Raw genomic sequence first — 25901 nt, 5'->3', positions numbered from 1 at the left:
CCTATGAAAAGGAAGGACAGGAAAGGCAGGATTCAGGAACCTGACCAGGGAGATTTTGAGTCTAGTCAAAAAGAAAAGGATGCATGCATGAGATCTAGGCAACTAAAAACAGATGAAGCAATTGAAGAATACAGGGAAAGTAGAAAAGAGCTCAAACGGAGTTAAGAGGGCAAAAAAAGGTCACAAAATGTCCTTGGCAGACAGGATTAAGGAGAATCCCAAGGCATTTTATGCACATATTAGGAACACGAGGGTAGCTAAAGAAAGAGTTGGTCCACTTAAGGATAAAGGAGGGAAATTATGTGTCGAACCAAAGGAAGTGGGTGAGATCCTTAATGAGTACTTTGCATTGGTATTCACAAAGGAGAGGGATACGTCGATTGATGGTGTCTTGGAGGGGTGTGTAACCCTTTAGAACTGTAATCATTACGAGGGAGGAAGTGTGAGGTAAATTAAAAAGCATTAAAATAGACAAATCCCCAGGGCCAGATAGCATCTACCCCAGATTACTAAGGGAGACGAGATGAAATTGCTGGGCCCCTAACAGAAATCTGTTTCTTCATTGGCCACAGATGAGGTTCCAGAGGATTGGAGGATAGCCAATGTTGTCCCGTTATTTAAGAAGGGTAGCAAGGATAATCCAGGTAATTATAGGCCAGTGAGCTTGTCGTCAGTGATAGTGAAATTGTTGGAGAAGATTCTTAGGAATAGGATTTATACATATTTGGAACTGAATGGTCTTGTTAGCGACAGCATGGTTTTGTACGAGGGAGGTCATGTCTCTCTAATTTAATTGAGTTTTTTGAGGAGGTGACAAAAATGATTGACGAGGGAAGGGCTGTGGATGTTGTCTACATGGACTTTAGTAAAGCATTTGACAAAGTCCCTCATGGCAGGCTGGTGCAAAAGATTAAATCTCCCGGGATCGGGGGTGAACTTGCAAGATGGATTCAGAACTAGTTTGGCCAAAGACGACAGAAGGTAGCGATGGAAGGGTGTTTTTCTGAATGGAGGTCTGTAACTAGTGGTGTTCCGTGCTGGGACCTCTGCTGTTTGTAATATATATAAATGACTTGGAAGAAAACGTAGCTGGTCTGATTAGCAAATTTGCGGATGATACTAAGATTGGCGGAGTTGTGGATAGTGATGAAGATTGTCAGAGAATACAGCAGGATATAGGCTAGAAAATTGGACGGAGAAATGGCAGATGGAATTTAATCTGGACAAATGCAAAGTGATGCATTTTGGTAGGTCCAATTCAGGTGGGAGCTATAAAATAAATGGCAGAACCATCAGGAGCATAGACACAGAGAGATCTGGGAGAACAGGTCCACAGATCCTTAAAAAGTGGCAGCACAGGTGGAAAAGGTGGTGAAGAAAGCATTTGGCATCCTTGCCTTGATCAGACAGGGCATCAAGTATAAAAGTTGGCAAATTATGTTGCAATTGTATAAAACGTTAGTTAGGCCACATTTGGAATACTGTGTCCAATTCTGGTCACCACACTACCAGAAGGATGTGGAGGCTTTGGAGAGAGTACAGAAAAGGTTTACCAGGATGTTGTCTGGTATGGAGGGTATTAGCTATGAGGAGCGATTGAATAAACTGGGATTGTTCTCCCTGGAAAGGAGGAGGCGACTTGATAGAAGTTTATAAGATTATGAGAGGTCCAGACAGGGACATGTCCTCCACTACGCTTCCTGAAGTTTTCATTGAAGGAGAGATTATTGTTGTCACAACAGTTCACCAGATTCTCTCTTTCCTGTACTCTGTCTCATCATTGTTTGAGATCCGACCCACTATGGTGGTGTCATCAGCAAACTTGAAAGTTGAGTTGGAGGGAAATTTGGCCGCACAGGTGTATAAAGAGTATAGTAATGGGCTGAGAACACAGTCTTGTGGGGCACCGGTGTTGAGGATGATCACAGAGGAGATGTTATCGCCTATCCTTACTGATTGCGGTCTATCGGTTAGGAAGTCTAGAATATTTTGTTTAGTGATTTTTCTTGAATGAAGCTAATACATGATGTGAATTAATGGGAAATACAATATTATAGTTATCAATTAATACACAAAATGCCTCCATTATGTATATTTGCTTGAGTCCTTTGCTTCAAATTAAGATATTTATATGCCACAATTTTTTTCTATGGTTTTCTTTAACAGGCAGATATCTGGAGCATGGGGGTTCTTTTGTATGCACTTCTCTGTGGATTTCTCCCATTTGATGATGATAACGTGATGACTCTGTATAAGAAAATCATGGTATGGATTTTTTTGCATTGCCTGTATGTATTTGCATAAACATATTCTGGCATTCGCTTTATCCTCACTCTCTTTCTCTATTGATGATGTGTATAACATTTTGTTTTAGCCAATGCACCGAGTTTTGCAGCTTTATTGCCAAGTTTGGGCTGTCTACATTTAATTTGCAGCTCAGTTGCTAAGACAAAATAATATTAGAAATTCCAGTAGCTTGCATAGTTTATCCATAATGTTAAAAGACATGTGCAGCTATTGATGGAACTTGAAAGCAGAACTGAAGAAATTGTTTGTGCATGCACACGTGGTTGAATAGGTCACTGACGCAGTCAAAATATGCTCAGGAATAAGGGTGAGGAACCATGAAACAGCATCCTACCAAGAAGTCATGAGATCTGAAAATTAGCATAAATGTTTTAAAAATAAAACTAAGTTTGAATCGCAATCTCATAACTTTCAAGAAGAGCCCTCAGCAAATGCCAGAATGTTGCTCCTAAAGTCTTTTCATAAAGATTCTCGTATTTCTTAACCCTCCTTCTGAATCTGAGTCGGCAAAATAGAATGCCGGCTAAAATCCAGAAACTTGGAGTTCAGTTTTATAGATGTTTACCTCGAGCATTGAGCTGTGTTGACCACTTTTATCTTGGTGTATATGGCACTCAAAGCACAGCAGATGACAAACATGTAACACCAATGTCACATTCTTTCGAAGTTTGATCCTTAAATAATATAATCAGATACTGGTCTCCAGGCTGACAGCTGCTTTCAGATTTCTACCATCATCTAATTATTTTGTGAACATTTAAACAGGAGAAAGCTGTATAAATGTCACTCCTGAGTTTAATCTTATTGGCATATTGAACCTGCTACCAGTTAAGGAAGATATTAATGCAAGTATTTTTAAAAACTGTATATTTCTTTCTTTTTACAGAGGGGAAAATATAATGTACCTAAATGGCTCTCACCTACAGGTGTACTCGTTTTGAATCAGATGTTGCAGGTAGAATTCTCTTGCACCAGTTACTTTGTTTTAAAGTATTTAAGAATCTGAAAACTGTTTTTCTCCTAAGATGCTAATTTAACTAAAACTTATGAAGTTGTTGGCTTTTTTTTTGTTGGTGTAGCTTGGTGACAATAATAATGATCATTGTGAGTCACTCAACACTACCTATCACAAGCAGTGCCAAAGTTCTTTACCTTCCTTCCAAAAGATGTGTTCTTGAAGAAAAATACAAATGGAGTGGCACTTGTGAACTTCACCATGTATAAGTGTATGCAAGATAACCCAGATATTAGACAACCCTCACATTGCAGCCAAGAAAACTTCCAGAACTCCATATGGTTAGAGACTGACATTTTGCAAATGCAGTCTGTGCAGAATAGCTGTCTGGTTAGAAATCTAACGTTCACAAGAATGTAATAAGTTCTAACAAATCAGTTAGTACTTAATTTCTAAAGTATTGAATCATAGAAATCATAGAAACCCTCCAGTGCAGAAAGAGGCCATTTGGCCCATCAAGTCTGCACTGACCACAATCCCACTCAGGCCCTACCCCCATATCCCTACATATTTACCCACTAATCCCTCTAACCTATGCATCTCAAGACTCGAAGGGGCAATTTTTAGCATGGCCAATCAACCTAACCCGCACATCTTTGGACTGTGGGAGGAAATCCACGCAGACACGAGGAGAATGCGCAAACTCCACACAGACAGTGACCCAAGCCGGGAATCGAACCCAAGTCCCAGGAGCTGTGAAGCAGCAGTGCTAACCACTGTGCTACCGTGCCGCCCATATTGGCCTGCTTTACATTCCTAAGATTTTTTTAACACAGGATTTCATTTGATCTCATTCAACAGCTGACTTAAGCCACTTCCCTGATCACTTAATCATGTTATAATCATCAATAATGTGTAAAAGATATTAATAGATCATCCATTTTTCTTTTGTGTGGAGATGCCTTGGGGACTGGACTGTTTGGGCCACAGAGAAAGAACCAAAATAGCCATCTTAGCGTGTGTCAATATCTGTTTGGACTGCCTTATTTGTAGAGGGCATTTTCATTCCTCTTTTATTTAACTATTGTATTTACAAGGATGTTACCCGATTATTGACGCCTGTCACTGAAGGGTATCACACATCCAGCATTAGGGTTGAACTACACCTGGAAACTTGCATGCAAGTACCTCTGGTGCAGGATTGCATTTGTAATCCTAGAAAGGCAGGTAAAATTGGGATCTATTTCGTATATAATGCATTTTATGTTCTTGCATCCAAAACGTTCAAAGCATTGTTGGGTCCTGCAGACCCATACATTTTTAAGGAGTGTGATGGAAAATATTCTCCTTGGGATCCGATTTGAATTCATCTTTACTGAAGTGCTCCCAGTTTCAATCTCCTGTTTTTAAATGCACAGTGATCTTGATTAACAGTGGAATTTCTTTTTTGTTAATGTTGAACTGATCCCCAAGTGAACCAGGATATTTGATCATTCAAGAAGGTATTGCATAATGTAACACAAACAAAAACAGAAAATGCTGGAAAATCTCAGCAGATCCGACAGCACCTGTGGAGCGAGAATAGAGCTAACATTTCGAGTCTGGATGACCCTTCGTCAGAGCTGAAACCTATCTTTTTATCTTTTATTGCATAATTTAATCCCGTCTTGGTTATCCCGTGTTCAATATAATTTGCTTAATCTCTGTTATCCTTTCCATTGCACATATCAAGGCAATCTTTGCTTCAGTGGTAGTTGCTATTTTTAATGCAGTTGGCCAGAGATCTTTGTGCTAAGGGAACACTGAATGTCTAATGTTCTGTTAGCTTTGTTCTTCTGAGAGTAATCACCCATCCAGGATTTCAATTTCTTAAAGTTTTTAGAAAGTAGTTCAAATGATCTCAGCAGTATTCTCTCAGATTGTTAGGCATTTATAGGTTTCAGAGGCTTAAACTTGCACACACAAGCCCACATGCCAAACTTATTAGTGTCACAAATAGGCTTACATTAACACTGCAATGAAGTTACTGTGAAAATCCCCTAGTCGCCACACACTCCAGCGGCTGTTGGGGTACACCTGAGGGAGAATTTAGCATGGACAGTGCACCTAACCAACATGTCTTTCAAAGTGTGGGAGGAAACCGGAGCACCTGGAGGAAATCATGCAGACATGGGGAGAACATGCAAACTCCACACAGACAGTGACCCAAGCCGGAAATTGAACCCAGGTCCCTGGTGCTGTGAGACAGCAGTACTAACCACCATGCCGCCCTTTACTCGCTTGTGTTTGAAGATGCAGGGCAAAAACTACTAAGAAACTGTAATTTACCTGCTTGATTTCATAACCCAGCGCATTCCAAGTATCATTCAATAATATCTATGGTTGGGTACTATGTTTATTGTGCAACATATCTATAAATGGATTAGAGTTTTATTTCACTCTTCAAATTGGAATTGGAGACACAAGTACCTAAACCTTCTGTCTGGTGATATTTAGCATGAATGTGGAAAGTGGAGTGTTTCTTGACATGGACAAGGTTTAACAGTCAGCTACTGTTTAGTTAATTTAAATCCTAAATTTTAGGAACAAAATTTTGTTTAGCAAAAGTGCAATAAAATCTGAATGGAAGCCATCAATCTCTTTCTTTATTCCACAAACTTGATGTTTAAAAATTTATTGTTTTATGGGATTGTGCTTCTCTGGCTAGGCCAGCATTTATTGCTTATCCCTAATTGTCCTTGAAAAAGGAGTGATGAGTGCAACCTTAAAGAGCTGTAGTCCATGTGGAGTAGGTACACCCACAGAATTGTTTGGTGGGATTTCCAGGCTTTCAATCCAGTGACGGTGGAGGAGTGGAAATACAGTTCCAAATCAGGATGGTATGTGGACTGAAGGGGAACTTGCAGGTAGTGGTGTTCCCATGCATGTGCTTCCCTTGTCCTTCTCGGTGGTAGAGGTCGCAGGTTTAGAAAGTGCAGCTAAAGGAACCTTGGAGAGTTGCTGCAGCATACCTTGTCGATGATGCACGAAGCTGCCACTGCACGTCAGTGTTAGAGGGAGTGAATGTTTAAGGTGGTGGATGGGTTGCCGATCAAGTGGGCTGCTTTGACCTGAATAGTGTAGATCTTGGTGTTGTTGGAGCTACGTTCCATCACACTTCTAACTTGTGCCTTGTAGATAATGGACAGGCTTTGGAGAACCAGGAAGCGAGATATTTACCACAGAATTGCCAGCCTCTGACTCCTTTTAGCCACAGCATATATATGGCTGATCCAGTTCCGTTTCCGGTCAGTGCTAACTCCCCAAGATGTTGATACCGAGGGATTCGGAGATGGTAATGCCATTGAATAACATGGGACGATGGTTAGATTCTCTCTAATTGGAGATGGTCATTGCCTGACACTTGTCTGGCATGAATGGTACTTGCCATTTGTCAGCCCAAGCCTGACTCTTGTCAGGTCTTGCTGCATATGGACAGGAACTGAGGAGTTGCAAATGGTGCTGAGCATTGTGCAATCATCAATGAACATCCCCACTTCTGACCTTATGATGTAGTGAGAAGTCTAACAACACCAGGTTAAAGTCCAACAGGTTTATTTGGTAGCAAATTTTTTTTGCGACCAAATAAACCTGTTGGACTTTAACCTGGTGTTGTTAGACTTCTTACTGTGCTTACCCCAGTCCAACGCCGGCATCTCCACTTTATGATGTAGGGCAGGTCATTGAAGCAGCTGAAGATGTTTGGGTCTAGGGCATTATCCCGAGGACTCCTGCAGCGATTTGCTGTAATGGATTGTGAAGTGAGAACTAATTGCCCTTCATAATAAATTAATATGGTTCTGAGAAGTAAATTACTCCAAAGATCTAAGTGCAGCAGATTTATTTTGTGAGATCAGGAAGGTCACTTTTTAAATTCGAAACTGTGATCAATCATAAAAACAAAATGCTAGAAATCCTCAGGTCTGGAGAGAGAAATCCAGTTTATGTTTGAGGCCTGTGACTTTTCAGCAGAAATCTGGTACTCTTTATCTACAATATTTGCTCAATCATAAACCAAGCTGTGTCTTGTACTATTTTTCATTATCAACACACTCCAAAATTCCGGTTTGCAAACAGCAGTTGGAGCTTTCCTCCTGGCTCAGGAGTGAATGCACCATGTTGTGACACCTGAAGAATGTCCCAGAATTGATTCATAGTTATGATTTTGGGCAAGGTAGATGTCAGAGTTGGAATCTGAATGGGGAAATGAATAATTGGATGTATATGGACAGGGTTGGGTTTAGCTGTGGCAATCCTTGGATTGAATAACCCACCTAGAACTGAAGAGTTACTGGAAGGTCCGGGTTCACCTCAATTACTTCGTCCAGTGGATTATTTCCATGTGAAATTGAATTTGAATCTTGCGTAATGCAAAATCTTTATGAATGTAAGGGCATTTGAGTTTTGTCTCCCTAGTCATTATATTATATTAATGCCATAGTCACGTCCACCTGAATTAATAGTCATGATAATTAGACAATCTAGTGATGGCCTAAACCTAACTTATGATTGAACAAAAGGCAAGTTTCAGACATGGATTAATTCAACCAAAACATTTGTTATATTTTCAACATCGTGCAATACAAAATTTTGAGCAAGAGTAAATCTTTTGATGCTGTCAATGCAAATAGGTGATTTGTTTCTCTTTACAGTCCTTTAAAATGTATAACTTCATTTTCTAAAAAGTCCTTAAATGAAGTAATCAATAAAGTGTTACATTTTGAAAAATGAAGTGAAATGCTTGCATTTATGTAGTACCTTCATTGAAGTGTCTCAAATTACACAGCGAAATTCAGCTGGACTGGTGACTGTATAGAGTTATGTTGGACTTGTACAAGACACTAGTGAGACCTCATTGAGTATTGTGTACAGTTCTGGGCACCACATTATAGGAAGGATGTGAGAGTGCTAAGAGGTATATTAGAATGATCCCAGAGATGACATTTCACTTATGAGGATAGGTTGGGACTATTTTCCGTGGAGAGAAGATGGCTCAGAGGAGACTTAATAGATGTTCAAAATCATGTGGGGCGACTGAACAGAATAGAGAGGAGAAAAACTGTTTCCACTCATAACAAGGATTAAGAATGAGAGGGCATGGATTTAAAGTGATTTGCAAAAGAAGCAGATATGATGTGAGAAAAATGATGTCACACAATGAGTGGTTTGGATCTGGAATGAAGTATGAAGGAGGCGGGTTCAATTGAGATATTCAAGAGGGCATTAGATTGTTTCTATTCAAGTAATGTGTAGGGGCATGGGGAAAAGGCAGGGGAATGGCACAAAGTCATGGAACTGAATTTTGCGAGAATGATTCTAAGTATCTAGCTAGCGTGAAAATGGAAGAGTTGTAGATCTGTTTTTTGGGCGAGTTTTTCCACCCAATCTTGTGCACATGGTGCATGAAAAAATGGGCTAGAGCATTTCTAGTTACGACAGGCAGTGGGCAGGGCTTAATTTGCCAGCCAGCAACTGAGGGAGCTATTGAGCATGTGCAGACCTCAGTGTCTGCACATGCGCAATAGCAAGAGCAGAGGGCTGACAGACACCGAGAGAGAGCTGTCAGACCTCTGCAGCCAGCCTCAACGAAGCACGGTGCTCCCAGTGATCTGACAGCTCCAGCCCCCCCCCCCCCCCCCCCCCCCTCACCTCACCAATCAGAGCAGAAGCGGGCCCCCCCCATAGGTCACACGCCCTAGTCCTCGGCCTCCCCGAGGGACTTCGATGGCTTCCGGTTCTACCGGTGAGGCCAACGCGACAGTTCGCCGTTCTTGAGGAACAGGTGTCTTCCTCGCCGGAGAGAACCTCTCCTGGCAAGGCCATAAAGGCAAGTTAACGAGACAATTGAGCGTCAGGCTCACTAATGCCATTCAATGAAGATTAAAGTGAATTTAATTTATTCAGCCTCTTGCTGAAAATGGGCAAGAGGCTGACCTCACTGGAAATCCAGTATTGGTAAGATCGTGAGAGCTGAGAAATCTGGCACGAACCTGAATACTCAGCGCTCGCGTGATTTTACTAGCTCATTCTGACCATCGATGGGCAGGGTGAACCAGTAAAATTCCACCCATGATATTTATTTGGAGAGCTGATGCAGACAGGATGGGCCAATTGGCCACCTTCTGCACCTTAATAATTCTGTGACTGTTACATAGGCCAGCACCAGCTACTGGAAATGTTTCCCAGCTGACACAGCCCCTTGGGATGATTTATCCTCTCAAGTATGCATGTTACTAAATGTTCAGCAGCTATCATGATTTTGAAGCTCGTGATTTAGATCTTAAATGAGTTCTGTCTGATTTACTTTGCGTTTAGAAATGTATTCTGATGCCTTTCAACAGGTAGATCCAAAGAAGCGCATCACAGTAAAACATCTTCTAAGCCACCCTTGGCTAATACAAGATTACAGCTGCCCAGTTGACTGGCACACCAGATACCCAGTGAGTGTTCCAAGACTTGTATTTTGTGTTAAAGGTATAATTTCTAACTAGTGAAGTTTCTGCACTAAATTGTTGGCTGACTTTCTGGTCCTACATTTAGAAGCAGCAATATTGACTTGCAGGATAACATTGAGATTTAATAAGTTCCATAATTGCAATCATAATGGTTATAAATTGGTGTCTCCTAGGATTCAGTTCATTTAAAAATCTTCACTCAGGAACTTCCTGCTCTAAATCACAATATGGCCTGTAAATGTTGTCCAGTTATTCTGACACCAAATGAACTTTCCCAAACGGTGGCTTGACTAGTTTGAAATTTTACAGAATCAGAAATAAATCTGTAATCATTATAAATTTAGTCAATGACAGTTGAATGCATACAAATGAGTAACTCTTTTCCCCCCCCACCCCACTTCCCAGTCCCAAGAATCAAGCATTATCTAATATTGTAGTAGTGAGTTAGCTCTTTAGAGACAGGTGGGAAGCACATCTTTACTGGTACAAAATGGGTACTGTAGTATTTTGCAGACTTCATTTTCCAGATTATTGAAGTTACCTTTTTCTGCCACTGGAAGGAGCACTTGCCATTTCAAAACGTAATGAACACAGTCTTCTTATAAACTAACATCAAGCTTCAAGTTCACTGAAGTACTTGATTACTTTAAGCTGTTCATTTCCCTTGCATTTGTATTTCAAAGATTCACTGGCCAGTGGGGACTAGTATAATGAATGAGGATTGTAAATTAGTTTACCGTTTTGTAATTGTATAATTATTTGTAATCCTGCAACCACGAGTGTTTTTAGCTCTGCTCGTGGAGCTTAAATAACATTGTGCCTGAATTTGAAATGAATTATTTCTCTCCTCCTGTTGAAATAAATTGGTTTTGTGCATCCAACATACTGAAGTTTCCTTGAAGCAATCTGGAATATGGTTGACTCTCAACTGTCCGCTCAACAAGGGCAACTAGGGATGGGCAATAAATGCTGGCAAACCAGTGATGCCCATGACCCACGAATGAATAAAAAAAAATCAAGTTTAGCAATGAGTAAGCAAAGAAGTGGGTAATTTAGCTCCTCTCTCCTGTTCTTCCATTCAATGAGATCATAGCTGATCTGTAAACTAACTTCACATAGTTAATAACCTACGATGATTGAACATTTATCTTGATGGCAGCACAATATATGATCGAATTCAAGATAGTTTGAAAGGGAGAAAGTGGAATAGCTAATAAAATTCCAGATTAAGATTGACTTCAATAGGATGAGACAGAAACTATCCACTGTAAACTAGGAAAATCTGTTAATGGCTTAAAACGATCAGTTGGAGGTGTTCAAAATGAAATTGCTCTACAGAACCGGTTTATTTGCCTGAGAGCTTTATTTGTCAAAAAAGAAAGCCATAAACAACTAAAGAAGCAAGAGATGACCAGAAAAAGCATCCATAAATTTAAAATAATCTCAGATCCTGGGAATGTGAAAGAAACAAAGAATAGTTAATGGCAAAACAGATGGTATAAGTAACAACTGTATGAAAAGAAACTTCCAGCTGCTGTGGAAAATAAATTGTGCACCCTAGAAACACATCAAGGAAAATGCTATTTTCACCCTGCTCCTGTGGAACTATGATACTTGGTAGAGCACTGCAACTCACATCACTACAGCCACGAAGAATCGGACTAGCCAGTGCAAATTTCAGTGGACAAACTGTGGGAGAGATGCATTGTAAATGTAGATTTGCTCCTTAACAAACCTACAAATATAATCCATGAAACGTTTTTTAAAAATCCTTTCAATGAGCCTTGGGAGTCTTTTGTCCTTAATATCCAGTGAATAGTCATCAGAGCAAGATTATCTATAGGAGTATAACTAAAGAATTTGTATAGTGTTCCCAACCCTAGTTGTAATTTCCAGCAATATGATACGAAAGCTGTGCTATTGTGATGTCAGCACCAATACCAGCTTACTGGAGAAGAAATTTTTGAACAGCAACTATCGGCAAAATGAAATGGTTGAGATGGAAAGATGAGTTCAGTAGCTTTCTGCTGAGTGAACAGTTTTCTCAGACACAAATGTGTTCTTGATCAACTCAAAATTAAAATAAGTGAGAAAGTCATAGAATTAAAAGAATCTTGTGGAAGCTATTCTGTTCATTATGCCTGCATCGGCTCTTGAAAAGCACTACCTCCATTTCGTTTCATTCTCCTGTCTTTTCTACATACATTTTACAATTTTTAAATAACTATTTTAAAGCTGCTATGGATTTTGCTTCTCCCACTGTTTGTGGTTGGGCATTTCGTATTCTAACCAATCCTCTGAATAAAAAAGTTCCAAACTCTCCCTTTGTTCAATTTCTGCCATTTATTTTACTTTGAAGTGCCTCAGGATATTTTTCTATATTAAAGCTATTATATTAACACAATTTGTTGTTCTCAGCTCACCAATTAGTGGAATTTTTTCTGAATTACCTCATTAAAACCTCTAAGTTTGATCTCAATCTGCTGTTAACCTCTATTCTAGTGAAAGGGAACCCTAGTTTCTCTGTTTCAGTCATAACTACAGTATCTCATCCCTAGCATCTTCATAGTTTAATCTTTCTATCCTCCACTGTTTTCTTTGCCTCATTTTTAAAGGTCGAGCAACCAAAACTAGAAGCCATGTTCTAACTGCCACAGGTTTGTATAGTTCTGTAAATTATCTCTCTACTTTTCTACTTATTCTCTCTAGGATCTATGTGCATTTGTATTTACAGCTTCGTCAACCTGTTTTTTCCACTTTTAAAGAGTTGTACATCTACTTGTAATACGTTCATTCTTTCAGTGCACTAGCTAGGTATATTAAGCAATCATCCTGTAATATTGCTAAGAAGCAATGTTTTAATAATCTGGCTATTATGAATTACAGGATGTATTAATGTTTTCAGTCATTACGCACTTTAAAGAGTACCTGCTGTGCTAAATTCATCATCTTTTCCTCTCTGAATGTTTTAACTTGCAGGCTGGCCATCTCGATGAGGACTGCATCACAGAGTTGTCTGTGTTCTTCAAACGTTCAAAAAAGAGTATGTCCAGTTTGGTGACAGAGGTAAGAATCTGCCTTCAAGGTTAATAATCCTTGTATGTGAACTAAATGGTTCCGTGTGTTGCCTTGGATATTTAGAGTCCCAATACAAGCATTCTCCTGTACTGATTGATTTTTCATGCTATAGTCAGTCTATTCTTGCCAATGTTTTTATGTTGTGTTCAATATTAAGGGAGGACTTTTTGTTTTAACACAATCTTGTTTCATAGTGACATTTCAAGTGATCATGTTCGCTGACAGTGAAATAGCATGTCTGCTGTAGGAAGTTAGTTACGAGCTACTCCAAGTAAAACCGAGTTTTAATTTTGTATTTTTAGCAAGGAGCAGTGGGCTATATCTTCAGTTATCATATATTTGTTTCATTTATTTATGCAGCAATCAAAGCTCCATCTCATGTTTTGCTAATTATCCTGGGTCAGCTATAGAGAACTCCTTCCATATTATTGAAAGTTTGTTTGCATCTGTTAATTGTATTGATTCATTCTGATACTGGTTTTGTATTTGCCAATGCAGATTTTTGAAATGTAATTGCTTCTACTCCAAACTGGTTTCTGTGCAATCACTCAATATTACTGTGGTATGTTAATTGCCTCAATGCAGTTTCATGATAGTGACCATTTACAATTCTACTCCAACTATATTTTTGGCAAACCCACACTGAAACCAGCCTCATTTACTAATTGTTGAAAGATCACTTAATTCAAATGATCAGATGACTCTAATTTTAAGCACTGAATTCCCATTGTGCTGTATTCACTTAAAATTATAAGATAATTTGAATTTTTTAGTACAAAATTTATCAAGAGTAGGAGTGCACTCCACATCAGTAACCTGACTCTCTGCTATTTCAGACCCCCTCTGGCCTCCAAAGTGCAATATACCCAGACAAAAGATAATTCAGCACCTCGAGAGGTGCTTGAAAGATCCTTGCAGGAAACTACTAGTCATGTCCTGCCAGTTAGGGTACCTTCCATTATCACAAATCTCCAGTGCCTTAGCCAGTTATCTAACCAGTTCCATAATTTGCCTTCAACTCCAGGGCTTCAACTTTAGCTAACAGTCCTTATGAAAAACTTTACCAAATGTTTTCTATGAATAACATTCATAGATATTTCCCTGTTCACTATCCTCTTGAAAAAATTCTAACAGCTTTGTCAGACAAAGGATTTACGCCTTCTAAATCCATGCCGGCCTACTCTGGTCAACTGGAAATTTAAAGTGTTAAGTCATTCCCATTCATAATTATAAACTCCAGAAATTTGCCAGATTTGATTCAAGTTTTACAGGTCTATTATCCCTGGCTTCCATCTCATCTTTCCAATATAATGGAGCAACATGTTCCCAGTCTAAAGTTATGGATTCCTGATTAAGGGAGCTTTGGATGATGATAGTTTGGGCATCTGCAGTTTTCACACCTATTTCTTGTAAAACGCTGGGGCGGAAACCATCTGGTCCTGGAGATTTTCCATTCTTTAGAATTGTTACTTTTAAAATCTATTATTTTGCTTAATAATAATAATGGGGGGTGGGGTTGATGCTAGTGATGCCCAGATCCCTTGAGCAAGTTTTAAAAAAAAATCAAAATGCTGCTTAAAGTTGTGCCCAGCAGCGAGGTTGAGAGGGGGTATAGGCTGGAGCATGGGACTTCAAAATAGCAGCTTTGTCATTGCTCATGGATCGAGTGTTATGATCTGCTTGCTCTGCATTCTTCCAGTGGACATTGTGTTGTGCGTTCATGCACTATCTCCTTTACCAATATAATTTCCAGTGCACCACATGAGCCACAAGCTATTTTCTAACTAAGAAACCTCATAGCACCCAACAAAACGGGTACCATTGAGCCCAATTTTGCCTCCATCCTCCAACTGTGCAAAGGCTCTGCACAATAACCTCCTGGGTTCGCCTAAGAATAAATATGTCAAAACTCCACCTTGTATAACTAATCTGCAGTTTGTCATAGATGTTAATCATTAACCAGTTGGTTCCATTCCTTGGAATGTCACTTCCATACTTTCAGCTGCACAAGTACCACAATGTTAGATATTCAAGATTATGTATCCTTTAGTGTTCGCTGCCATTCCTAACCAGATACTTGTCCCGCTCCTCAGACTAAAATGTTGAGGGGTATAGCTTTAGTTGGGATATTTTCTGCTACTTAAGTACTGTTGGGTGGGTGAACAGGGGTGGGGTGAACATTTTCAAACCCTACTCTGGCTTGTGTGTTATCTGATAGCTATTGCAGATGTGCCTTTGTAAAAACAAATCCATCCGAGGTCTACATTCAATTTGAGACATTTTTAGACCTTTCTAGCTACAGTTTTTAAATTAATGAAAACTTTTAATTTCTAAATTCAGTTGTCACTTCCAATGTAAATGAAGGTTCAGCTGGACTGCATGACAGTAGAAGTAATTTCAGGAGAATGCAATAATGAAACATCTGGCTTAAGGAGATGGAAGTTCAGTATCAATTTCCCTTGATGCCTTAAGGCTCAGCTTATTGGTTCAATTAGATGGTAAATCCTACCTATCTAGTAAGCAGGAGAATTGCTACAGGATATTTAGGCCTAGCTCTATTTGCATGCTGAACTGAAACTCAGAACTAACACAAATACCAATAGGTCAGAAGATAGCACAGAATGATCAGTTTATTAGGGCATAATGGCTCCCAATTGGATGTTTTGATCAAATTGCTTCTATTGTATTTAATGGTAAATCAATTACAAGCTGCTCAGGAGTGTGATGAGATGTTAAAAGTGACTTCCAAAAATGCATTTTGACACAGCTTTTATTGGAATGGTCTTAAGAACATAAGAACTAGGAGCAGGAGTGTAGGGAATTCAGCCCCCTGAGCCTGCTCCGCCATTCAATATGATCGTGGCTGATCTCATCTCGGCCTTAACTCTACTTTTCTGATCACGTTGTGACCTCGACTCTACTTTTCTTCCCATTCTCCATAACCTTTCAACCCATTACTAATGAAAAACCAGTCATCTCCTCAAATTTACTCTATGTCCCAGCATCCACTGCACTCTGGGGTAATGAATTCCACAGATTCACAACCCTATGAGAGAAGTAGTTTCTCCTCATCTCTGTTTTAAATCTGCTACCTCTTATTCTAAAACTGACATCTTGTTCTAGGTTGCCACACAAGAAGAAACATCTGCTCCATGTCTATTTTGTCTATACCTTCTATCACCATATACACCTCAATTAGATCTCCTTTCATTCTTCAAAACTCTAGACAGTAAAGGCCTAAACTGCCCAATCTCTTTTCATAAAACAAGCCCCTCATCTCTGGAATCAATCGAGTGAACATCCTCTGAACTGCCTCTAATGCCACTACATCCTTCCTCAGAGGATTTTGAGAATTGTTCAATACGTTTCCCTTATCTAACAGTTTTTTTTTAACTATTGGTGACCCTTGGTCTGTACACTGAAGTAGTTAATGTTATTATAGCGAATATGGAAGGTTTTGCATGTCACACTTTCCCTTGTATTAAAGCTAATGCTGGATCTTGCTTCAGTCATACCTGATGTTCCTCTCTTTTCCAAAATGTCTCCCCATTTCACATGAAACCTAAGGTAACTTTATCTTTGCTTGTAGCTTTTAGAACATCATTGCTAAGTATGCTATGTACAACTATATTGAAAAAGTGCCTTTTTTCTGTCCATTCAGTTGTTGGTCCCTTGCAAAACCTAGTATTGGCTTCTTCAGTAAATTGTTCTCAGTCTGCTGTTCAAATGCTACAATTGCTAGTGATCCAAAATAATTTCCCTTCATAGCCCATTCTGATGTACTGGCCACAAATCAAGTTTCATTTCTCAGTAAGAAGAATGTAAAATCTGTCGGATCTTCTCACTGAACTTCAAAGACCTCTGCTCCTGAGAGAGCCTTTCTATTCTTCACAAAATGTATAAATTCCAAATTTATTATCTTCATCGATCATCTAGTAATCCTTTCTTCTAAGCTCTGAGTGCACCCGGATGCTTTTTCAGCTGCAGTTAAAACCAGGTTCATCTTTTGATTCCCTTAACGTATCCCTCCCTATAGCTGATAAGACTAAAAATTTTTACCCCTCACAATCTCTCCATCATCTTGCAATCTATAGGCTTTTAAAGCCAGATTGTTATTGACTCTCTACTTCCTATTTTATCACACTTTTTTAATCTTTTCAACTTTGATGACCTGCATGACAGTTACTGATCCTTTGACTTGGTTTCTCAAAAGAAAAGGTCTAAGGTAATATTCAAGAAACTGTGCCATTAAAAGCTGTGATTTGCTCAAATGGAGCACATTTTTACTCTGTTAATTTTAGCTCCATATTTTTCTGTTTAGTGGAAATATGATAAAATAACAGCTGCCTATCTGCTACTGTTGCACAAAAAGAACCATGGCAAACCTGTCCGCTTGTTCTCTTGCAATGATGAGCATACTATGCCCTCGACACCTTTGGGGGAACTGAAGGTAAGATATCCGTTTTTCAAACTTCATAAATTAATCAAAGCAATTTAATTTTGGTCATTATGCAAATATGATCATTACATTTTTAAAAATCAACTTTTAAAGAAAATATGCATATCACCATTTTTGGAAGGAAAGACCTCCCTGCAAATTTAAGACTTGAGGTCACTGCTTCTCAATTTGAGGTCTCTACATGCACATTCAGAGACATGTACGCATTTTGAAGGAGAAATGATGAAGCCAGCACTTGCCGAATCCATTTCTACAAAAATGAGGAGGAGTAGGGGACGATGCATAACTTGTAGGTACAGCTCCCTAATCGACAGAAGAGTCATGTTGCAAATTTTATTGAGTTGCAATTTTTATCAAACTTCACACTCAATTTAAATCAACCTAGAATATTTATAGTGATTTGCATCAGAAAGAAAATGCTTTCAAAAGCTGAAATTGCTAGGTTCTTTCATCTGCTCTTTAGTTCCCATGTCAGGAGAGGGATTGAAACAAACTGTCAACTCTACAAACTAAATGCTAAGGCTCTGCATCCTTCATTCTACATCCCCCTCCCAAAACTCAAGGAGCTTTTCTAAGCTCTAAGGTTATCATTTGCAACTTAACACAATGACATTCAGTTCTTATAATTAAAAGTAAACATACTGCTGCTCAATTTAAAAAGCATACATTTAATTTGGATTTCACTTTAAAAAAAACACTTGGATCAAATTTGAGTTTAAATTCCAATCTCCACTTTTACTATTTTCCAATAGGAAAACTTAGTTACTGTTTTCAGTACTTTAGTTTTTTTGGAGGAGATTACCTAGAGGGTGAAATTAATGGATTAATATCTGGGCTATGTAATCCTTCAAGGAACAGGATATTATATTTTGGAAGGATGGAATACATGTCTTCAACTTATTACCCGTGAGATCTTGTCATCATTGTGGGGGGACCCTTACTACTTCCTTTTTAGAAGGGCTGCCAAATTGAGTCAGTCAAGCAATTAACAGGCCACTGGTGGGCTTTGAACTCGATCTGGATCCAGGTATTCCTACTGAGCAATCAAAGGCTGGCTGCTCATGTTCAGAGATGCCCTGTGGGAGACGATGGCTATTGGCAGAACAATGGCCACCGAGAACCAGGATCATAGACGACTGAGACCAGAGTTGAGTGGTGACACCAATGGTTTTGCGGGGTGGAGATTGTGTGGGAGGGATTTCAGCAGCAATGGCAGGGGGTGGCTCTCAGCAGACACTTCCCCAGGAGATCACAAGCACCTCCACAGGTTTACATGTTGTGCTCCCCATTTGGCAACAGGCCCACCTTCCAATGGGTTAATACCAGCAGGAACAGTCCCCTATTCTGCCCGAATTCACCCATTAAGGGCCTAATTGGTGGGGCAGTGGAAAGGCTGTCCACAGCTTTCCAACCAAGGACTTAATCCAGGTACAGGTGGGAAGGTGGCAGGGTCTCCATCCAACACCTCCCTGACTGATTAAATACCCCCCACCTCCAAACCCACCATGGAGGAGAGCATAAAATGCAATCTGTTATAAATACAGCTGATGTTTATACTGTTGATTTTAAGAATTACAAAAGCTAGATTTGAAAATAGTAGTTTTATCATGTAGGTGGAAACTTTAGATGTATTTTTGAAAATTATGACGATAAAATTCTTTTTGACACAAATTTATCCTCTAATTGTTTTACCAGCCCACGAGGAATGTAAATTTTGAAAATATGGAAGATAATGGTCACTATGTATGCAGATCAATGGAATTCACAGATGACTGTGCCATCTCTGAGCATCTGCAATTTGCAGTCACGCCCCAAGTTGCAGAGGTTTGCAGATATTTTTCTAGTTTCTTTATAACGTGTTGTATCACTTTGCCAAAACTGTTGCACTTTCAAAACTACTGTACTTTACGAAAAATAAAACCTAGTTTTTGAGATTCACTATACCACCTCAGAAGAACTCTTTCTTGCATTTCTTCCAACCATTTTAACAATATTGAGTCATGTATATTACGCACATTACTCTAACCGTTTTTAGTTCCTAAGAAGATGAAACAATCCTTATATCTTGCCAAAAGATGGAAAATGTTCATACCCTTGGACATTATACAGACACATTTGAGCAATCCTCACATGTTTATGGGACATTACTGAATTCAACTGCATCACATTCCTCCAGAAGCTTGAGATTGGTCCTGACAACTGGTGTTATTGGGACTGCCCCTCTTAAACATGCATTATTTTTGGTTGCTGTCATGCACAAAAGGTTATAGAATGAAAATTGACTGCCTTCAGCAGTTGCCCTCATTCTTTGTATGTTATAATCGCACCATAATTTCACTCCTGCATAATATGATTGCGGTTAATAAATAATTAGCTAGCATCCGATCAGAATGAAATCCTGTGGCTTTATTCAAAACATGGAAACCAGGTGCCATGTGCTATATCTGCCAATTTGCTTTTTTGGCATGTTTCCCCACAACCTGTAGAGTGTGTGCTTCATGGAGCATTGACCTAGTCAGAAAAAGCCAAAGGTCTGCCAACTTGATTATTTTTTACTGCCACTATTGACATTCTTTCAATCTTGGGTACATCTCTTCCTCGCTTTATTCATTTACAGCATGTGGGCATCACTGGCCAGGCCAGCACCTATTGCCCATCCCTAATTGTCCTTGAGTAGGTGGTGGTGAGCTGCCTTGAACTGCTGCAGACCCTGAGGTGTAGGTACACTTAGGGAGGGAGTTCCAGGATTTTAACCCAGTGACAGTGAAGGAACGGTGATATATTTCCAAGCCAGGATGGTGAGGGAAATCTAGATGGTTTCTTGTCCTAGATGGTAGTGGTTGTGGGTTTGGAAGGTGTTGCCTCAGGTACCTTGGTGAGTTTCTGCCGTGCATCTTGTAGATGTGGCGGAGGGAGTGAATGTTTGTCCTGGATGATGTTGAACTTCTTGAGCAGTGGTGGGCAACATGCGACCTAGGAGCCACATGTGACATCGGAGTTCTAAGTACAGCCCATGAAACATTTTGTTGATTATTACCCATGCACAGGGCTCCCACATTCCACTGATTTTCCATCCGTGTAATTTTTTTCCAACCGGAATGACTGAAGTGATACACCCATAAAGCATGAGCATATGAAGCTGATTGCACATAAGATTGACTGAGATTCGCCCACTTCCTCTATGTCCAAAGCATAAATATTTGTTTTGTTTTTAACCATTTGCTGCCAAAGATGGATCGATTAATATGTGAATGATTAAGCATTTTTTTGTAACTCGTTATGAAATATTTGACATATATTAAATATACTCAATCTTATTTAAGGGTCATAGTGAACATGCCCAATTTCAATCTTGCGGCCCATTAAGATGAAGGAAGGCCACTCACTACCCACTCACTAGCCTAAGTTGCCCATCATTGTTCTTGAGTTGTTGGAGCTGCACTCAACCAGGCAAGCGGAGAATATTTAATTCCACTTCTGACTAGTGCCTTGTAGATGGTGGACAGGCTTTGGGGAGTCCAGATGTGAGTTACTGGCCACAGAATTCCTAGCCTTTGACCTGCTCCAGTAGCCACACTATTTATATGGCTAGTCCAGATCAATTTCTGGTCAATGGTAATCCCCCAGGATGATGTTAGTGGGGGGGATCAGTGATGGCAATGCCATTGAATGTCAAGGGGCGATGGTTAGATGCTCTCTTGTTATGTGTGTTTGTCATGGAGTCCTTCAGTAATCTGTACAAATTCATGTTGAAATTATTTTTAAATGTTGACCATTTAAACCTTTTTAGTTTGAGATTGAACCCCAAATAACATCAGTCCCATTGGTCATTCCAATGTGAAAATCTATTGTTTTGATTGTTATATCATTGCCGCCTACAAAATGGAGCCTAATTAAATTTGTTTGGGAGCATGCAGCTGCTGCATTTATTTATCAATGGGAGGAGTCTTGCATTCTAAATCACTTTGTTAAATCTAGTACTGTACAGAGGTCTGCCAATGTTTCTTATTATTCCATTGAAATCCATTCTTTAAAGAGAAAATGTCGCCAATGACTAAACTTTCTTTATCTTTGTACTTCAGCGAGCAAGGTGTAGATCACTTAAAGATTCTTCAGAAGATAATATATGGTCTTCAGGTAAACAAAAACATTCTTCAAAGAAATCCGAAAACAAAGAAAATAAAAAGCCAGTGAAAATAAATGTCAAAACCGATGATCACTTTGTGCATCCTGAAGCCAAAACACCAGTTGTTAAGAAAAGCTATGAAAAAAGTCTGTTCAACCCTAAAGAAAATGCAGATATTCATTGTAAAGGTAACTTCTGTTAGTTGTTAAGTCTTAGAATTTCATATTTGTAGATTGCAAGATTTATAAGCCTCATGCGCAGCTAGATTGTCACAATGTTTTTAAACTTTAAAAAAATGTAAAGGTTCTCATTTTAATTTAGCATAATAGCTACTATTAACGGGTAACCATTTAATGTCAGGATATACGTTCAGGTCCAATATCACAATCAAAAGTTTGCATTTTATATTGTATCTCTATTTTGCGACAGTTGCCTAGTGCACAGATTCTATAAAATAACAGTAAAATGAGTTGACCTGGAATTTGGGTCACATTTTGATCTGAGTTACCTGCTCTATTAAAACCAATTCATGGTAACCTTTACCATTTCTGATCGTGTTCTGTTAATCATACAAGAGGTTGACCCAGAGCTGCCTGACCCTAGAAAGCCCACTACTGTGTGTGTGTTTGCAGCACGTACCGCCAATAATAATTTCAGCCCCCTCCCACCCTCTTCTCTGGACTTGACCTTGAGCTGGAAGTGCTGAATCCCATTAGTCAATGGAGCCTACTCTACAGGAGCAGTCAAGCAAGGATGAGCAGAAACAAAGTTAGTATGGAAATAAGGGTCTTAAAAAAGAGAACACTTATACCATGCCAATCAGGAAAATGATCTAGGAATTATTGTACGTAAAGCTATCAAACTGTCAGTACTGTTCTTGGATGCAGAAAAGCCAAATATGATACCAAATTGCATTAATAGGTGAATGTATGAAAGAAGTTGTATTTTTGGTTTTATAATGTATTGGTTAGATCTGGGGGGGTCGGGGTGGTGTTAGTGGATTTCCCGCAGTTGATGTTTGTAGCAAAATTGTAAAACATTCATGAACACGTGCTTTCACTATAAGAAATGAACTTGGTAGTTATCATAGTTATTTTCTCCTGTCCCAGGTCTGGGGAACTCTGTAGTTATGATCATTTAATGATAAGGGCATCATTGTGTGTAAATTGCAGAGTAAAGTAGCAGATGATTTCAGGTATCAAAAATTTAAGTTTTGAACTACTGGGGAGGGTGGGAATATTTTCTTTGGAAAAGATGAAACTTAAGGCGCTCTTAAACACAATTGATCCCAGCACATTGTTCAAATCCCATGGAATAGTTTAAAAATAAGATTAGGAGTAAGAAGTAAATAGTAAATGCAATTGGGTTTCGGTGACTATTACTGGCGTTTCAACAGCGAAGAAATTGAGATGTTGAGAAGTCAAACCAATAGGACTGGTGAAAAATAGGATGGGCTTGGACCATTAAGGTTCTCATAAAAGCATAGGAAGTCTTGATTAATGTAAAGTTTTTTATGGCATCAGACATCTTGCATATATGGGAAAAAGTATATGTAAAAATGTAATTAGATCACTTTGGACCATTTGTGCAATTCGAACTTTTAGCAAATATAGAGAATCTTGGGTTCCTTTACATTTGAACAAAAATCAAGCATATTAGAACCATTTCAAACACCCTCAGTTTCCTTGCTTAGTTGTCACTCTCCATTCAGGATTATCCTGCAAACTCAAATTTGCATTGCTTCCCTCTTACCTTTTCAATTTGACATGCAGAGCAAAATTGCACAATTGTAATATTGGAAAATACTGTGTTCTTTTAAAAATAGACCAATAATTTGCTTAAATACTAAGGTTGCTTGATAGCTAACACTAAACTGTTACAACAATAATTATCCATATCACAGAAAAACCTGATATATCCTCCATTGCTATCTTGTATTGGAACTAAATTGCTGATTAAGTTTGCTTTTTGCAAGATTGCCAAAGTTCGCTGCAAAACTTTCAAAAGCCAAATTGAGTTTGAAGCAAATGCTATAAAGTAAGAATTTTTAATGTCAGATTTTAACTGCTTTTGCTTCTTGTTTTATCTGTCAGCCATGATCAGCTGCAGCCAGGAGACACCTATAAAGCGTGGTGCAAATCAACTTTTCTCAGAAGAACTAACAGCCACATCATTTAGTCCAGAAAGGCGGTATGTAGCTCAGTTGATTTAGTAGTAAAAACCTGGTTGTAATTGCAGTTATTAGGCAAGCTCTTCTGATGTTTTCTTCATCTAGAATTATTTTCTGTTATGTACATGAGATGCTTGTACTCCATCCCACCACACCCCACATGATAGTGAAAAATAGCAGTTTCACTGCTATCTGCTATGCCTAATTTTAATGGAGTACCAGACTGTTCACAACTTTGGTGTCATATTTGATCCCAAGATAGGTTTTCAACTGTACATCCACAACAGCACTAAGACTACATGTTTCAACCTCCAGAACATCACCTGACCTCACCTTGATCTCAGCCTAAATGCTGCTGAGACCCTCAATGGTGCCTTTGCATCTACCTGTAGACCATGCACTCCTGGACAGCCTCCCAGATTCTACCCCTTGTAAACTTGAGGTCATTCAAAATTCGCACCAAGTCCCAGTCAGCCATCACCCCTGGACTCACTGACCGACATTGGCTCTGGGTAAACAACATCTCAATTTTATAGTTCTTGTTGTTTTTTACAAATCCCTCGCCCCTCCCTATCTATCTCTGTTATTTCCTTTAGCCCTATATTTCTCAGATATCTGCGCTACTCTGCATTTGGCCTCCTGAACATAGTCAATTTTAATCATTCTTTCAATTGGGGGGGGGGGACCTTTTTCCTCTCCCTCTCTCCTTTAAAATACTCCTTGGAACTAAGCTTTTTTCTCTTTGGCCCTAATATCTCTTTATGTAGCTCAATATCAAATTTCTTTATGAAACACCTTTGAATATTTCGCTGTTAAAGATTGAAGGCCTCCAGTTTTGTTCTTCCCCACAAACGGAAACACATTAGGCGGGATTTTCCCAAAGTGGGGGGGGGGGGGGGGGGGGGGGCGGGGCTTCAGAGCTCTTGAGCACCATTTCGCGGGGCACCCCAATCTGACAGCGAACAGGGAGACCTCCTCCCCATACCCTTCCAGACCACAGACATCAATGGCATTGCTACTCCCCACACTAATACGGGTTGCTGGCATTGTGACATCAAGACCACGCCGATAAGTTTCTTGGCAGATGCCTGACATGCCCCACCCTGTCCATCCATCCCGATCCCCTTCCCCAACCTCGACACACTTGTGGTGCTCAGATGGGCATTGCCAGGCTGACACTGCCCAGCCATGCCCTTCAATGGCCACAGATCCCCTGCCCCCTCCCACCCCATTGGCGCCTGGTCCTCACTACTACAGAGCAGAAGTGATTCTCGCTGGCATGCCATCTTGCCAGTGAGGAGCAAGCATCTGGGAGGGTGTAAGCAAACATTTGGAGCTTGCCAATGATATTGAAATCCATTCAAATGCATGCTAATAAACTTTGCATCCATTTTGGGTGCGAAGCGATTCACGCCAGGAAAAAGTGATTGGGAAGATCGCAAATTGCTAGACGCTGGATGTGCATCTGATTTTTTAGCATCGCACGCTTTTTTTAGCCTCATCGCACTAATCAATGGGCAGGGCAGGTTGATAAGATCGTGCCCCTTGTGTCTATAAATCTTTCATTTTAAAGGCCTCTATTATGTCACCCCTTGGCCATCTCTTTTCAGAACCATAGAAAAGTTACAGTGCAGAAAGAGGCCATGCAGTCCATCATGCCTGTGCCAGCCAAAAAGCAGAAAAATAAAGTTAGCTGCTTATTTGAATTCTATTTTCCAGCACTTGATCCATAGCCTTGCGAGTTACAGCACTCCAGATGCAGATTCAAATATCTTTCAAATGTGTTGAGCATTTAAGCCTCAACCACTGACTTAAGGCAGTGAATTCCAAATGCCCACCAGCCTCATGGCCCTCTTATTCTTCTAAAAATCACCTTAAAATTTATGCCCCCTGATAATTAACCCCTCTGCTAGGGGAAACCAGTCTTTGCGCTGTACCCTATCAGGTCCCTGAATTTGTAAACCTCAACTCGGTCATCCCTTATTCTCCTCTGTACAAAGAAAAACATGATGTGGAGATGCCGGCGTTGGACTGGGGTAAACACAGTAAGAAGTTTAACAACACCAGGTTAAAGTCCAACAGGTTTATTTGGTAGCAAAAGCCACACAAGCTTTCGAGGCTCTAAGCCCCTTCTTCAGGTGAGTGGGAATTCTGTTCACAAACAGAACTTATAAAGACACAGACTCAATTTACATGAATAATGGTTGGAATGCGAATACTTACAACTAATCCAGTCTTTAAGAAACAAAACAATGGGAGTGGAGAGAGCATCAAGACAGGCTAAAAAGATGTGTATTGTCTCCAGACAATAC

At 39.6% G+C, this 25901-nt stretch overlaps 1 protein-coding gene across 3 annotated transcripts in view; it reads left to right on the top strand.

Moving 5' to 3' along the window:
- melk (maternal embryonic leucine zipper kinase) overlaps nt 1-25901 on the top strand; it is a 101108-nt gene that overhangs the window by 39024 nt on the left and 36183 nt on the right. For all 3 annotated transcript variants that reach the window (XM_078215361.1, XM_078215359.1, XM_078215360.1), the window contains 8 exons: nt 2167-2265; nt 3194-3262; nt 9643-9741; nt 12736-12822; nt 17156-17284; nt 18989-19117; nt 21376-21607; nt 23513-23609. In XM_078215361.1, coding sequence (XP_078071487.1) covers nt 2167-2265; nt 3194-3262; nt 9643-9741; nt 12736-12822; nt 17156-17284; nt 18989-19117; nt 21376-21607; nt 23513-23609 — 941 coding nt within the window. The remainder of the gene's footprint in view (nt 1-2166; nt 2266-3193; nt 3263-9642; nt 9742-12735; nt 12823-17155; nt 17285-18988; nt 19118-21375; nt 21608-23512; nt 23610-25901) is intronic.

The sequence above is a fragment of the Mustelus asterias genome, chromosome 6 (genome assembly GCF_964213995.1).
Source record: "Mustelus asterias chromosome 6, sMusAst1.hap1.1, whole genome shotgun sequence".
NCBI classification, from domain to species: Eukaryota; Metazoa; Chordata; class Chondrichthyes; order Carcharhiniformes; family Triakidae; genus Mustelus; species Mustelus asterias.
The sequence above is the reverse complement of the archived record's forward strand: the minus strand, read 5'-3'. Positions and strand labels throughout refer to the sequence as shown.